A 13,316-nucleotide genomic window follows, 5' to 3' on the forward strand; every position below is an offset into this window, starting at 1 on the left:
AACCTATTGTGAATTTATTTTTATCCATCTGAAAGTGAAAGGAGTCTCCATCATTCATCATTTCCTAAAATATTTCACCCACAATCCTGCAAGTCTCTGGTAATTCCTCATAATGTCTATGGAGATGTCCACAGTGGTGAGAGGAACGAACTAGCTGAGATAGACACTCAGTTAATGGGCAGAAAATTGCGCTGAGGGGAAACATTTTGAACATGACCAATGATCAATATTATGTGTGTTTTATTATTTTTTCTATTTGGTCTCCATATTTTTATGCTTATAAGAATAATGGAAAACATTGGTCTTAGTTGAGGAAAATGCTGTAGAGCAGGGATCAGCAAACTTGAAGATAAGACTGATGTCTGATGATTCATTACTGTGTTCTATTTGTTACAGAATTCTATTTTCTTACTCCTGTTTCACCTGTTCCTATTATTATCTGTAATCAATTGGAAGCAATATGAGGAAAATAAAGTGTGTTTTGTTTACCACTGAATCCTCAGAACCAATGACAAAGTGATTGATGATAGATAAATGTTTAACAAATGAGTGAACAAATACATGAATGAGTAAAAATATTACCACTACTAATGCCTACATCTGGCTGATATTTATTAATATCAGACTTTGTACTAAATTACGTATTATGTGTTGTATTACTTAAGAAAGATGAACATTTAAAGAAAGTCAAACTGGTATAACGTGACTTATTTAAATTATAACTATTTCATGGAAATTCACATATTTAATCACATTATAAAAGAAATGATAGATAAAAATACAGTGTTATATTGAATATTTTAGGCTATGTTGAGTTAATTACTTTATTGCAGTGATGATTTGGATGGCTTCCTTAATCTGGGTATTTACCACAGGAAGAGGAGTTGATGGGTTATGATAGAACAGTACTGAAAAAAGAGCATACACTTTCAACTCAAAGTCAGCCTTATAATTTAGTGTTTGTTAGCTGTGTGATCTTGGAATTTTATTTTTTTTTTAATGTTTATATTTGAGAGAGAGAGATGCAAGCAGGGAAGGGGCAGAGAGAGAGAGAAGGAGACACAGAATTTAAAACAAGCTCCAGGCTCCAAGCTGTCAGCAAAGAGCCCAATGCTGGACTTGAACTTGGGAACAGTGAGATCAGAGCTGAAGTCAGATGCTTAACAGACTGAGCCACCCATGTGCCCCTGATCTTGGACTTTTAAAAGAAGTTGTTATAAAGACTACCAAGTGTTAAATCCATGATCTCAAACTTTTTGATCTCAAAATCTCTTTGTGCTCTTAAAAATTATTGAGGACCCCAAAGAGTTTTTGTTTACTGGGTTATATTTATCAATATTTATAATATTAAAATTAAAACAAACATTTTTAAAATACAAAAATGTGGAAGTACACATTACATTAGTGATCAGAAAGATGACATCATCACACGCCATGCAGCCTCTGGAAAACTCCACTGTATATTTATGAGAATGAGAGCAAAAAAAGGCAAATAACAGTATCATTAAGAGAGCTTTTCCTTAAGGATCCTCTGAAAAAATCTTTGGGCTCCCCAGATCACATATGCCACTAAAGCTACAAAAAATGGTAGCAGTTACTATCACTGGGATATTGGGAAACATAATAACAGAAAAAGGTTAAAAATAAAGAGAAAAGAAGAGAATGATAGCTATTCAAAGTATATACTATTTTTAAATATAAATACTGAATATGAAAAAATTACAAAAACAGAACACACAGCCTAGTGGTGATTATAAAAGACATATTTAAGATAAAATTTTATTTTGACAATAACCACTAAAGAATCAGACTTTCTAAAATTCCTTTAAATGAAATAAATATAATGACTTACCTTTAAAGTACCATTTTCAATAAATAATTGAATAAAAAACTCATCAACTGAATTTAAGTCTTCCTTGATATAGAGCAGGAGTCCATAGGAGTTGAAGGTATGAAATTCTAGTGATACGTTACTTTGTGGACTTAACAACACATTCCGAAATTCTAGATAGGAATCTCCATAATAACAAATACATCTGAAATCTGTGGAGTCTGAAAGAAAATACAATTTAGATTGGAATTGAATGTTCAATAGTTGGGTTCCATATAAACATTAGCATATCTTCTAAAGTGGCTCATACATGACTATTTTCTACCTGTTACAAGCCCGGGTACCTGTTTCCTTTGCCATAGTCACAGTGGTTTGTCATAATTTCTATGAATTGGGGGCTTTACGATCAAATCTCACTGGATGTCTAAAGTGGCTCATACATGACTATTTTCTACCTGTTACAAGCCCGGGTACCTGTTTCCTTTGCCATAGTCACAGTGGTTTGTCATAATTTCTATGAATTGGGGGCTTTACGATCAAATCTCACTGGATGTCTAGATGATTAATCTTCAACAGGGCATTCACTTCCATTTTACGTTACAGGTCAACAGAAATACGAACATTTTCTAATGATGTCCTTATTCATTGTATATACATGATGGTATCAAATTTTGATTTATGTCAGTCATTACTGTTAATTTGATTGTGTGGCTTTTGAGGGCCAACAGACTATTTAGAAGTAAAGGAACTGTCATACTTCTGTAGCAACACTTTTACCTGAACTTCTTTAAAAATCATCACTTGCGTGTTATCTTTCTTTTTCTCATCTTCTGAATATTTTAATTAGCCTCAATCTTTTTATTTTTTTATTAAAAAATTTTTAACGTTTATTTATTATTGAGAGACAGAGAAAGAGACAGAGCATGAGCATGGGAGGGGCAGAGAGAGGAGACACAGAATACGAAGCAGGCTCCAGGCTCTGAGTTGCCAGCACAGAGCCTGACACAAGGCTCGAACTCACAAACTGCAAGATCATGACCTGAGTTGAAGTTGGACACTTAACCGACTAAGGCACCCAGGCGCCCCAATTAGCCTCAATCTTTTAAATGAAACATAGACATTTTGAGCAAAATACTTTGACAATTTGCATTTCTTAAATTTATAAATATATGATTAATGAAACAGCTTTTTTCTCTGGATAAGATACTTTATATTATTAAAAGTTACTTTTGTTTGATAAAAACTTGACTGATTGATGATATTCTTGTAATAATGGATATGAGTTATCTGCTTTCACTTCTTTCCTTCTGCTCCTCCTTCTGTGATACACACACATACAAACTCCCTTTGAAACTTCTAAATTGGGGAGAAGGAGCCAAGATGGCAGAATAGCATGGAAGTTTTGTGTGTGTCTCACGTCCATGAAATACAGCCAGACCAACATTAAACCATCCTACACACCTAGAAAACTGATTGGAAGATTAACACAACAATCTGCACAACCTGAACCACAGAATTCAGCAGGTATGCGACACGAAGAGCTGAACTTGGGAAGCCAGAAGCCACAAAAGGAATTCACCCCAAAAGAAAGAGCACAAAGAAATGACAGTCAGGGATTTAACCAACACAGATACAAGCAAGATAACTGAACCAGAATTTAGAATCACGATAATATAAATACTAGCTGGAGTCAAATATAGACTAGACTCCCTTTCTGCAAAGATTAAAGATGTAAAAAAACACCCAGAATGAAATTAAAAATGCTATAACTGAGCTGCAATCATGGATGGATGCAGAGGCGGCAAGGATGGACAAAGCAGAACAGAGAATCAGCGATATAGAGGACAAACTTATAGAGAATAACGAAGAAGAAAAAAGAGAGATTAAGGCAAAAGAGCACAATTTAAGAATTAGAGAAATCAGTGACTCATTAAAAAGGAACAACATCAGAATCATAGGGGTCCCAGAGGAGGAAGAGAGAGAAATAGGGGTAGAAGGGTTATGTGAGCAAATCATAGCGGGAAACTTTCCTAACCTGGGGAAAGACACAGACATCAAAATCCAGGAAGCACAGAGGACTCCCATTAGAGTCAACAAAAACCGACCATCAACAAGGCATATCATAGTCAAATTCACAAAATACTCAGGTAAGGAGAGAATCACGAAAGCAGCAAGGGAAAAAAAGTCCCTAACCTACAAGGGAAGACAGATCAGGTTTGCAGCAGACCTACCACAAACGCTTGGCAGGCCAGGAAGGAGTGGTGGGATATATTCAGTGTGCTGAATCAGAAAAATATGCAGCCAAGAATTCTTTATCCAGCAAGGCTGTCCTTTAAAAGAGAAGGAGAGATAAAAAGTTTCCCAGACAAACAAAAATTAAAGGAGTTTATGACCACTAAACCAGCCCTGCAAGAAATTTTAAGGGGGAACTCTCTGAGGGGAGAGTACATACATATGTATATACATATATGTACATATACATATGTATACACATATATGTATATATGTATATGTATATGTACATACAATGTATGTATATATGTATATATGTATATATATCTATATATGTATATATAATTATTTATATATATAATTTAGATATATATAATTATTTACATATCTATATCTATATATCTATATCTATCTATATGTATATATATCTCTCTACATATATATTTAGATATATATATAATTATTTAGATATATAATTATTTAGATATATGTAATTATTATATATATATATTTATATATATAATATATAAATAAATACCAAAAGCAACAAAAGATTAGAAAGGACCAGAGAACACCACCAGAAACTCCAACTCTACAAGGATCATAATGGCAATAAATTCATATCTTTCAGTACTCACTCTAAACATCAATGTTCCAATCAAAAGACATACGGTAAAAGAATGGATAAGAAAATAAGATCCATCTATATGCTGTTTATAAGAGACCAGTTTAGACCTAAAGAGACGTACAGATTGAAAATAAGGGAATGGAGAACCATCTATCGTGTTAATGGTCAACAAAAGAAAGCCGGAGTAGCCATACTTATATCAGACAATCTAGACTTTAAAATAAAGACTGTATCAAGAGATGCAGAAGAGCATTATATCATAATCAAGGGGTCTATAGAACAAGAAGACCTAACAATTGTAAGCATTTATGTGCCAAATGTGGGAGAACACAAATATATAAATCAATTAATCACAAACATAAAGAAACTCATCGACAGTAATACCATAATAGTAGACTTCAACACCCCTCTCACAGCAATGGACAGAACATCTAATCAAAAAATCAACAAGAAAACAATGGCTTTGAATGACACATTGGACCAGATGGACTTATATTCAGAACATTTCATCCTAAAGCAGCAGAATATACATTCTTCTCCAGTGCACATGGAACGTTCTCCAGAATAGACCATATACTGGGACACAAATCAGCCCTAAGTAAGTTCAAAAAGATTGAGATCATACCGTGCATATTTTCAGACCACAATGCTATGAAACTCGAAATCAACCACAAGAAAAAATTTGGAATGGTAACAAATACTTGGAGACTGAAGAACATCCTACCAAAGAATGAATGGGCTAACCAAGAAGTTAAAGAGGAAATTAAAAAGTATATGGAAGCCAATGAAAATGATAGCACCACAACCCAAAACCTCTGGGAAGCAGCAAAGGCAGTCATAAGAGGAAAGTATATAGCAATCCAGGCCTTCCTAAAGAAGGAAGAAAGATCTCAGATACACACCTAACCTTATGCCTTAAGGAGCTGGAAAAAGAACAGCAAATAAAACCCAAAACAAGCAGAAGACAGGAAATAATAAAGATCCAAGCAGAAATTAACGCTATCGAAACCAAAAAAACAGAACAGATCAATGAAACCAGAAGCTGGTTCTTTGAAAGAATTAACAAAATTGATAAACCACTAGCCAGTTTGATCAAGAAGAAGAAGGAAAGGACCCAAATAAGTACAATCAAGAATGAAAGAAGAGAGATCACAACCAACACAACAGGAAAAAAAAAACAAACAATAATTAGAGAATATTATGAGCAATTATATGCCAATGGGCAATATGGAAGAAATGGACAAATTCCTAGAAACATATATGCTACCAAAACTGAAACAGGAAGAAATAGAAAATTTGAACAGACCCATAACCAGTAAGGAAATCGAATTTGTAATCAAAAATCTGCCAAAAAACAAGAGTCCAGGGCCAGATGGCTTTCCAGGGAATTCTACCACACATTTAAGGAAGAGTTAACACCTATTCTCTTGAAGGTGTCCAAAAAATAGAAAAGAAAGAAAACTTCCAAACTCTTTCTATGAAGCCAGCATTACTTTGATTCCAAAACCAGACAGAGACCCCACTAAAAAGGAGAACTATAGACCAATTTCCCTGATGAACATGGATGCAAAAATCCTCAACAAGATATTAGCCAACCGGGTCCAACAATACATTACAAAAATTATTCACCAGGCCAAGCAGGATTTACACCTGGGATGAAGGGCTGGTTCAATATCCGCAAAACAATTAACGTGATTCATCACATCAATAAAAGAAAGGATAAGAACCATATGATCCTCTCAATAGATGCAGAGAAAACATTTGACAAAATACAACATCCTTTCTTGATAAAAAACCCTCAAGAATGTAGGGATAGAAGGATCATACCTCGAGATCATAAAAGCCATATATGAATGACCCAATGCTAATATCATCCTCAATGGGGAAAAACTGAGAGCTTTCCCCTTAAGGTCAGGAATAAGACAGGGATGTCCACTCTCACCACTGCTATTCAACATAGGATTAGAAGTCTTAGCCTCTGCAATCAGACAACACTAAGAAATAAAAGGCATCCAAATCGGCCAGGTGGAGGTCAAACTTTCACTCTTCGCAGATGACATGATACTCTATATGGAAAACCCAAAAGATTCCACCAAACAACTGCTAGAACTGATTCATGAATTCAGCAAAGTTGCAGGATATAAAATCAATGCACAGAAATCAGTTGCATTCCTATACACCAACAATGAGGCGACAGAAAGAGAAATCAGGGAATCGATCTCATTTACAGTTCCACCAAAAACCATAAAATACCTACGAATAAATCTAACCAAAGAGGTGAAAAATCTATACAGTGAAAACTATAGAAAGCTTATGAAAGAAATTGAAGAAGACACAAAGAAATGGAAAAAGATTCCACGCTCTTGGATAGGAAGAACAAATATTGTTAAAATGTCGATACTACCCAAAGCAATCTACATATTGAATGCAATCCTTATCAAAGTAACACCAGCATTCTTCACAGAACTAGAACAAATAATCCTAAAATTGGTATGGAACCAGAAAAGACCCTGAATAGCCAAAGCAATCTTGAAAAAGAAGACCAAAGCAGGAGGCATCACAATCCCAGACTTCAAACTATACTGCAAAGCTGTAATCATCAAGACAGTATGGTATTGGCACAAGAACAGACACTCAGATCAATGGAATAGAATAGAGAACACAGAAATGGACCCACAAACGTATGGCCAACTAATCATTGACAAAGGGAAAGAATATCCAATGGAATAAAGACAGTCTCTTCAGCAAGTGGTGTTGGGAAAACTGGACACCGACATGCAGGAGAAAAAAACCTGGACCAGTTTTTCACACCATACACAAAAATAAACTCAAAATGGATGAAACACCTCAGTGTAAGACAGGAAGCCATCAAAATCCTCGAGGAGAAAGCAGGCAAACCCTCTTTGATCTTGGCCTCAGCAACTTCTTATTCAACACATCTCCAAAGGCAAGGGAAACAAAAGCAAAAATGAACTACTGGGATCTCATCAAAATAAAAAGCTTCTGCACAGCAAAGGAAACAATCAGCAATACTAAAAGGCAACCGACAGAATGGGAGAAGATATGTGCAAATCACATATCAGATAAGGGGTTAGTATCCAAAATCTATAAAGAACTTATCAAACTCAATACCCAAAAAACAAATAATCCAGTGAAGAAATGGGTGAAAGACATGATAGACACTTCTCCAAAGAAGGCATCCACATGGCCAACCAACACATGAAAAAATGTTCAACATCACTCATCATCAGGGAAATACGAATCAAAACCACAATGAGATACCACCTCACACCTGTCAGAATGGCTAACATTTATAACTCCGGCAACAACAGATGTTGGCGAGGATGTGAAGAAAGAGGATCTCTTTTGCATTACTGGTGGGAATGCAAACTGGTGCAGCCGCTCTGGAAAACAGTATGGAGGTTCCTCAAAAAACTAAAAATAGAACTACCCCATAACCCAGCAATTGCACTACTAGGCATTTATCCACGGGATACAGGTGTGCTGTTTCGAAGGGACACATGCACCCCCACGTTTATACCAGCACTATCAACAATAGCCAAAGTATGGAAAGAGCCCAAATGTCCATTGATGGATAAATGGATAAAGAAGATGTGGTATATGTATACAATGGAGTATTACTCGGCAATCAAAAAGAATGAAATCTTGCCATTTGCAACTACGTGGATGGAGGTATTATGCTGGAGTGTATTATGCTGGAGGGTATTATGCTAAGTGAAATTAGTCAGAGAAAGACAAAAATCATCTGACTTCATTCATATGAGGACTTTAAGAGACAAAACAGATGAACATAAAATAAGGGAAATAAAAATAATATAAAAACAGGGAGGGGGACAAAACAGAAGAGACTCATAAATATGGAAAACAAACTGAGGGTTCCTGGAGGGGTTGTAGGAGGGGGGATGGGCTAAATGGGTAAGGGGCATTAAGGGATCTACTCCTGAAATCATTGCTTCACTATATGCTAATTTGGATGTAAATTTTAAAAAATAAAAAATAAAGTTAAAAAAACCTTTTAAATTGGTTATTCTTTTATAATACAAAAAATTATTCATGAAACTGTAAGCTTTATTTTGCTGTCCACCATAGGATAATATTTTTTTTAAATCTGTACTTTAAATCTTTTATAGTTTATATTCTATGCGGAGTATTTTTTTTTCAATTTTCAATAGAGCTTTAGAAATATTCATTGTGGTAAATCCTCAAACTTGTGAAACACTCTGAGGAAATAATTAGCTAAACCTCAAAGGATGTCTTCCAGAAAACATGTGTACTTTTTAGACATAAAAGCATATGAGTTTTTTTTAAATAAATTCATTAGTGAAAGTGGCTCAAAGACTGAAAATATTAACAATTTTTACATCCTAATTGCTTTAGTTGTTACGTGAAATAGATATTTATTCCCTGTAGATTTTAATGATGATGTTGAATGCATAGTATGATAAAATTTCACATATTAAATAATTTGAAAAAGGTTTCAGCCATTTACTTGAATGAATTAGGAATGGAGAGAAACATCCATTTGATTTAAAGTTCAAAATGTGAAAGAGCATAAACTATTTTCAGACAAAAACTAATATTACAACATGAACAGACCCAAAATTGGTGAAATGAAGAAACTACTATTTATTTTTGAGCACTTTGGAAAGATATAGTTCAACTGAGAATAGCAAACTCAAAAATTCTTTCAATTTATTATTTTTTGTTTTTTATGCAGTAATTTTTAACACTTAAGTGGCTTTGTCATCATGTGATAAGTGCTTTATACAAAAAGCCACACATGAATCTACTTGTAAGCCACATGAGGTCAAGAGCCACATACATTTGTTTCATCATTTTATCCCAAGTTTTTATCTATCCCTGATTTTCTTAAGCATGTGAGACCTTAGTATCTCGTATAGAAATTATAACTGTTTTTGTTTAAATGTGGTTGGAAAATTTTATTATTTTAAAAATTAGGAAATATTTTATATAGAGTATGTGACCATAATTCTAGTGTTTCTATTAACAGGCATGGATATAGATTTTTTTTTACATTAGAAAAAATATTAATCCAATAAAAAAGTGGTGATAGTAAGCACAGAAGAGCTTTATTAAGAAAGATAAGTGTAGAGACTATTACCAGTAATGATGAGCTAGAATAAAATAGTAATGTCATACATTTTACATTATCTAGAATTAAATTATAAGTTCCTGCCTTTCAGTTTTCATTTTTCCAAATAGGAAGAATCTTTATCTGAATTCTATGTCCTCATATTATAATTACAACTTTGAATGAGTTTGTATGCTTTTGGTATATATAACCAGAAAACCCAATTCAAAGTAACTTCAGCAATAAATAAATTCAATGGCTTAAGTAAAAGGAAGTTCAAGAATAGGGTGGGCTTTCAGTTGGATGACTTTCACAATGGCTCTAAAAAGCTCAGCTGGTTCCTCATAAGAGACCTACATTTCCTTTGTCTCTCCATTCTACTATTCACATGGTAAGCTTTAATCTGAGATTTGTTTCTCTTCTGATTCTAACATGGTGGCCAGTGGTGGTTCAAATGACATACTTCCACATTTGTGTCCAATCACTCAGTTTCTTATATTTTCAAGAGATGAAGCACTCAGTTTCTTGATTTTCCAGAGAGGAAGAATCTTCCAAGTGTAGAATAAACCTTTCCTAGCAGTTAACTGGCTAGAACTGGTCACAGATGAAGCTTTCCACTGGAAGAATAGGGTGAGTTTCTACTGAGACCTGCAGGAGGCGGGGGTGTTAACAGTGAACAACATTGGTATTCTGCTGGAAAGAATATAAGTGTTTCCTGAGATTCATGCCTTATTTCCTGGCTAATAGTAGTTGATTGCCAGATTCAAAGACTCAAAGTGCTCTATTACATGTCCAAGCTAGAACCCTTTCATCTCCAACTTCCTTTGCTTCTTCTTTGGATAAGGTAGTTCCTGACTTCATTTCTAACAGCACATGTTTGGTGTAAGGATGAGTCTAGCCACACACACACACACACACACACACTATATATATATATTTAATTGTTGCTAGGTAGACAGTTGCCAAAACTTGTTTGGCATCTAAAAATTTGCATAGTGACCCATAGCCATTCCCACTGAATGAAGAAGATAAAGGAAATTTTAAAGTAGTTTTAGTGAAAAATCATAAGCCAATAACCCTGCCCTCCTCTACTGCACAAAGAAGAATTTGAAATATATTAGAACAGAACTAACATATTTTAGAAGAATATAATAATACAGACTGTGAGGCATACATAAATATTTAAGTTAGAACAAACAAAACTCATGTGTATAATAATCAATTATTTGATAAGTTGTAAACAAATACTCCAACAGCATGTTTTCCTTTTAATGAAAAACAATTTTAAAAAGTATAGGATCCTCAATTTGAGACATTTTTTGGTTTCTTGGTTAGTAGATCACAAAATACAAAATAGATTTTAAATAACAGATTCATTTTCATAGAGTTCTATATACAAAATTTAATGTCAAATTTGGAATCTTAAGTAGAAAACTGAATACCAAGCTTATCTACAAGATGGTTTGATAATGACTCTATGATTGAATAGTATAAATACATGTACTATTTAATTCTACTTCCAATAAATTATTATCAATATCAGTATAAACCATGAATAATCATTCAAAGAAAAAGTGATAATATATTGCTTTCTGGAGTATGTATTGCTAACTAAATGTTAAATAATTCACAATTAAAATGCAAAAAGGCATTTTATTTATTTCATATATCTTTGAAGTAATAATGGAATAATAGTGGATATTTGTGATATGTGTATATATGCAAAGTTTTCTATTAAATTAACTATTAATGTGAGAAAAGACTATATGTATAACACTTAAATATAATTCATATAGGAAGATACACTAGACTGTTTATTAAGAAACACTGAGTCTTGGGGTGCCTGGGTGGCTCAGTCGGTTAAGCATCCCACTTTGGCTCAGGTCATGATCCCGTGGTTAGTGACTTTGAGCCCCACATGGGGCTCTGTCCAGATAGCTCAGAGCCTGGAGCCTGCTTTGGATTCTGTGTCTCCTTCTCTCTCTACCCCTCCCCACTCACGCTCTGTGTCTCTCTCAAAAAATGAATAAACAAAAAAAATTAAGAGGAAATGAAATACTGAGTTTTGATTCTTCTACCAGTAATCAAATCAGACACCATGTATTAGCTACAGAAACTCTGTGACTTACTTCTCTTCATTTTTATTATTTCTAGAAATAGCTTGGATTTTATCACTACAAAATACTTAATATTTTTAATACTTTATACTTCCATGTTCTACAAATTGTGTTTAATTCACCTTAAAATCCAACTTTATACAATGCATTTAAATTCATCTCAATTAGCTTAATATCTACTAATAAAGCAAGAGGAAAGAAGAAAATTAACATTTACACTCTTTACTATGTGCCAGGTTTTGTTAAATACTCATGCTTCTTAAAATGCTATAGTTTTTCTTCCTGGCAATTTAAAGATTCATGCCATTAGAAAATGCTTTTGTAGGAACTAAGCATATTTCAAAATAAATTAAGAAATATTTGTTTCTTTCACAGATTTTTCAGGCTGATTAGTCCATGGACTGTTAGTCAATGACATAATTTATATAGCAAGTATTCACCGTAAAATGCAAGAAAAAAAAGTTTATAAAATAATACTGAAAAAAAATCCAGAGTATTCAGTTTAAGACTGGCAGACACCTCTCACTGTGTCATTATCAAAGGAAATGTATGATAAATACGAGCCGAGAAACAGATTTCAAGAAAATAGATGACTGCAAAGGAAACTAAGAGAGAACTAGTCAAATAGTTGAATAAAATTTTTTCTGAAAGCAATTAACAATCCTTTGGAAAGGAAGCACAACACCCATAATCACTATATTTTCCTTTTACCAGCAATTAGAAATAGATTATCAGCAGAGAAAATTCTTCCAATAGCCACTCCTAAGGACAGGAAGTAACTCTTAAAACACAAATCAAATCATGCCATGTCCTGCTTAAAAACATTTTTTTTTTTTTTTTTTTTTTTTGCTTATGACAGAATTGCTCAGTACTTACTCTGTACAGAATCTTTCCAAACTTTTTTTCCTCCTTTTGCCTTTTAATGTGGAATACCAATTATGCTAGGATAACTTACAGAGCAGTCATCCTTCCTATACTCACCTGCATTACCAGTTCCATCATACATCATCCTTCGTGTATACGTGTTCTGTTTCCAGGATCATTATCCTATTCCATTGGACAAATACTGACTTAATTAGTCTAGTTTTATGACATCTTGATTTTGAATAGGACAAGTCTTGCATATCCTCCTTCCTTAGGATTGTGCTATATACTGTTTATCTTGTGCCTTTTGGTATAAATATTGGAACCAATTACATGTGGAAAATCTTACTAAATTACATAAAAACTCCTATTAATAACTCATTTAAATTCTATGATTTCATAAGAAAAATGTATAACTAATTGATGTATTTGTGATATTTTTTCTTCCTACACATGGGCATGGTATATCTTCACTTTACAGGGGATTCTAGAATATTTTTATTATAATTTTGGAACTTTTCTTCATAAAGG

The 13,316-nt window shown here is 33.7% G+C and overlaps 1 protein-coding gene across 1 annotated transcript in view; it reads right to left on the minus strand.

Annotated features, from left to right (window-relative positions):
- LOC123609903 (protein eyes shut homolog) overlaps positions 1-12,930 on the minus strand; it is a 187,880-nt gene extending 174,950 nt beyond the window's left edge. Inside the window, exons 1-2 of the mRNA XM_045500915.1 lie at positions 12,903-12,930; positions 1,853-2,052 (exon numbers count right to left, since the gene is read on the minus strand). Of these exons, the coding sequence (XP_045356871.1) occupies positions 1,853-2,052; positions 12,903-12,930 (228 nt within the window). The remainder of the gene's footprint in view (positions 1-1,852; positions 2,053-12,902) is intronic.
- Positions 12,931-13,316: the final 386 nt, after the last annotated feature.

The sequence above is a fragment of the Leopardus geoffroyi genome, chromosome B2 (genome assembly GCF_018350155.1).
Source record: "Leopardus geoffroyi isolate Oge1 chromosome B2, O.geoffroyi_Oge1_pat1.0, whole genome shotgun sequence".
Classification (NCBI taxonomy): Eukaryota; Metazoa; Chordata; class Mammalia; order Carnivora; family Felidae; genus Leopardus; species Leopardus geoffroyi.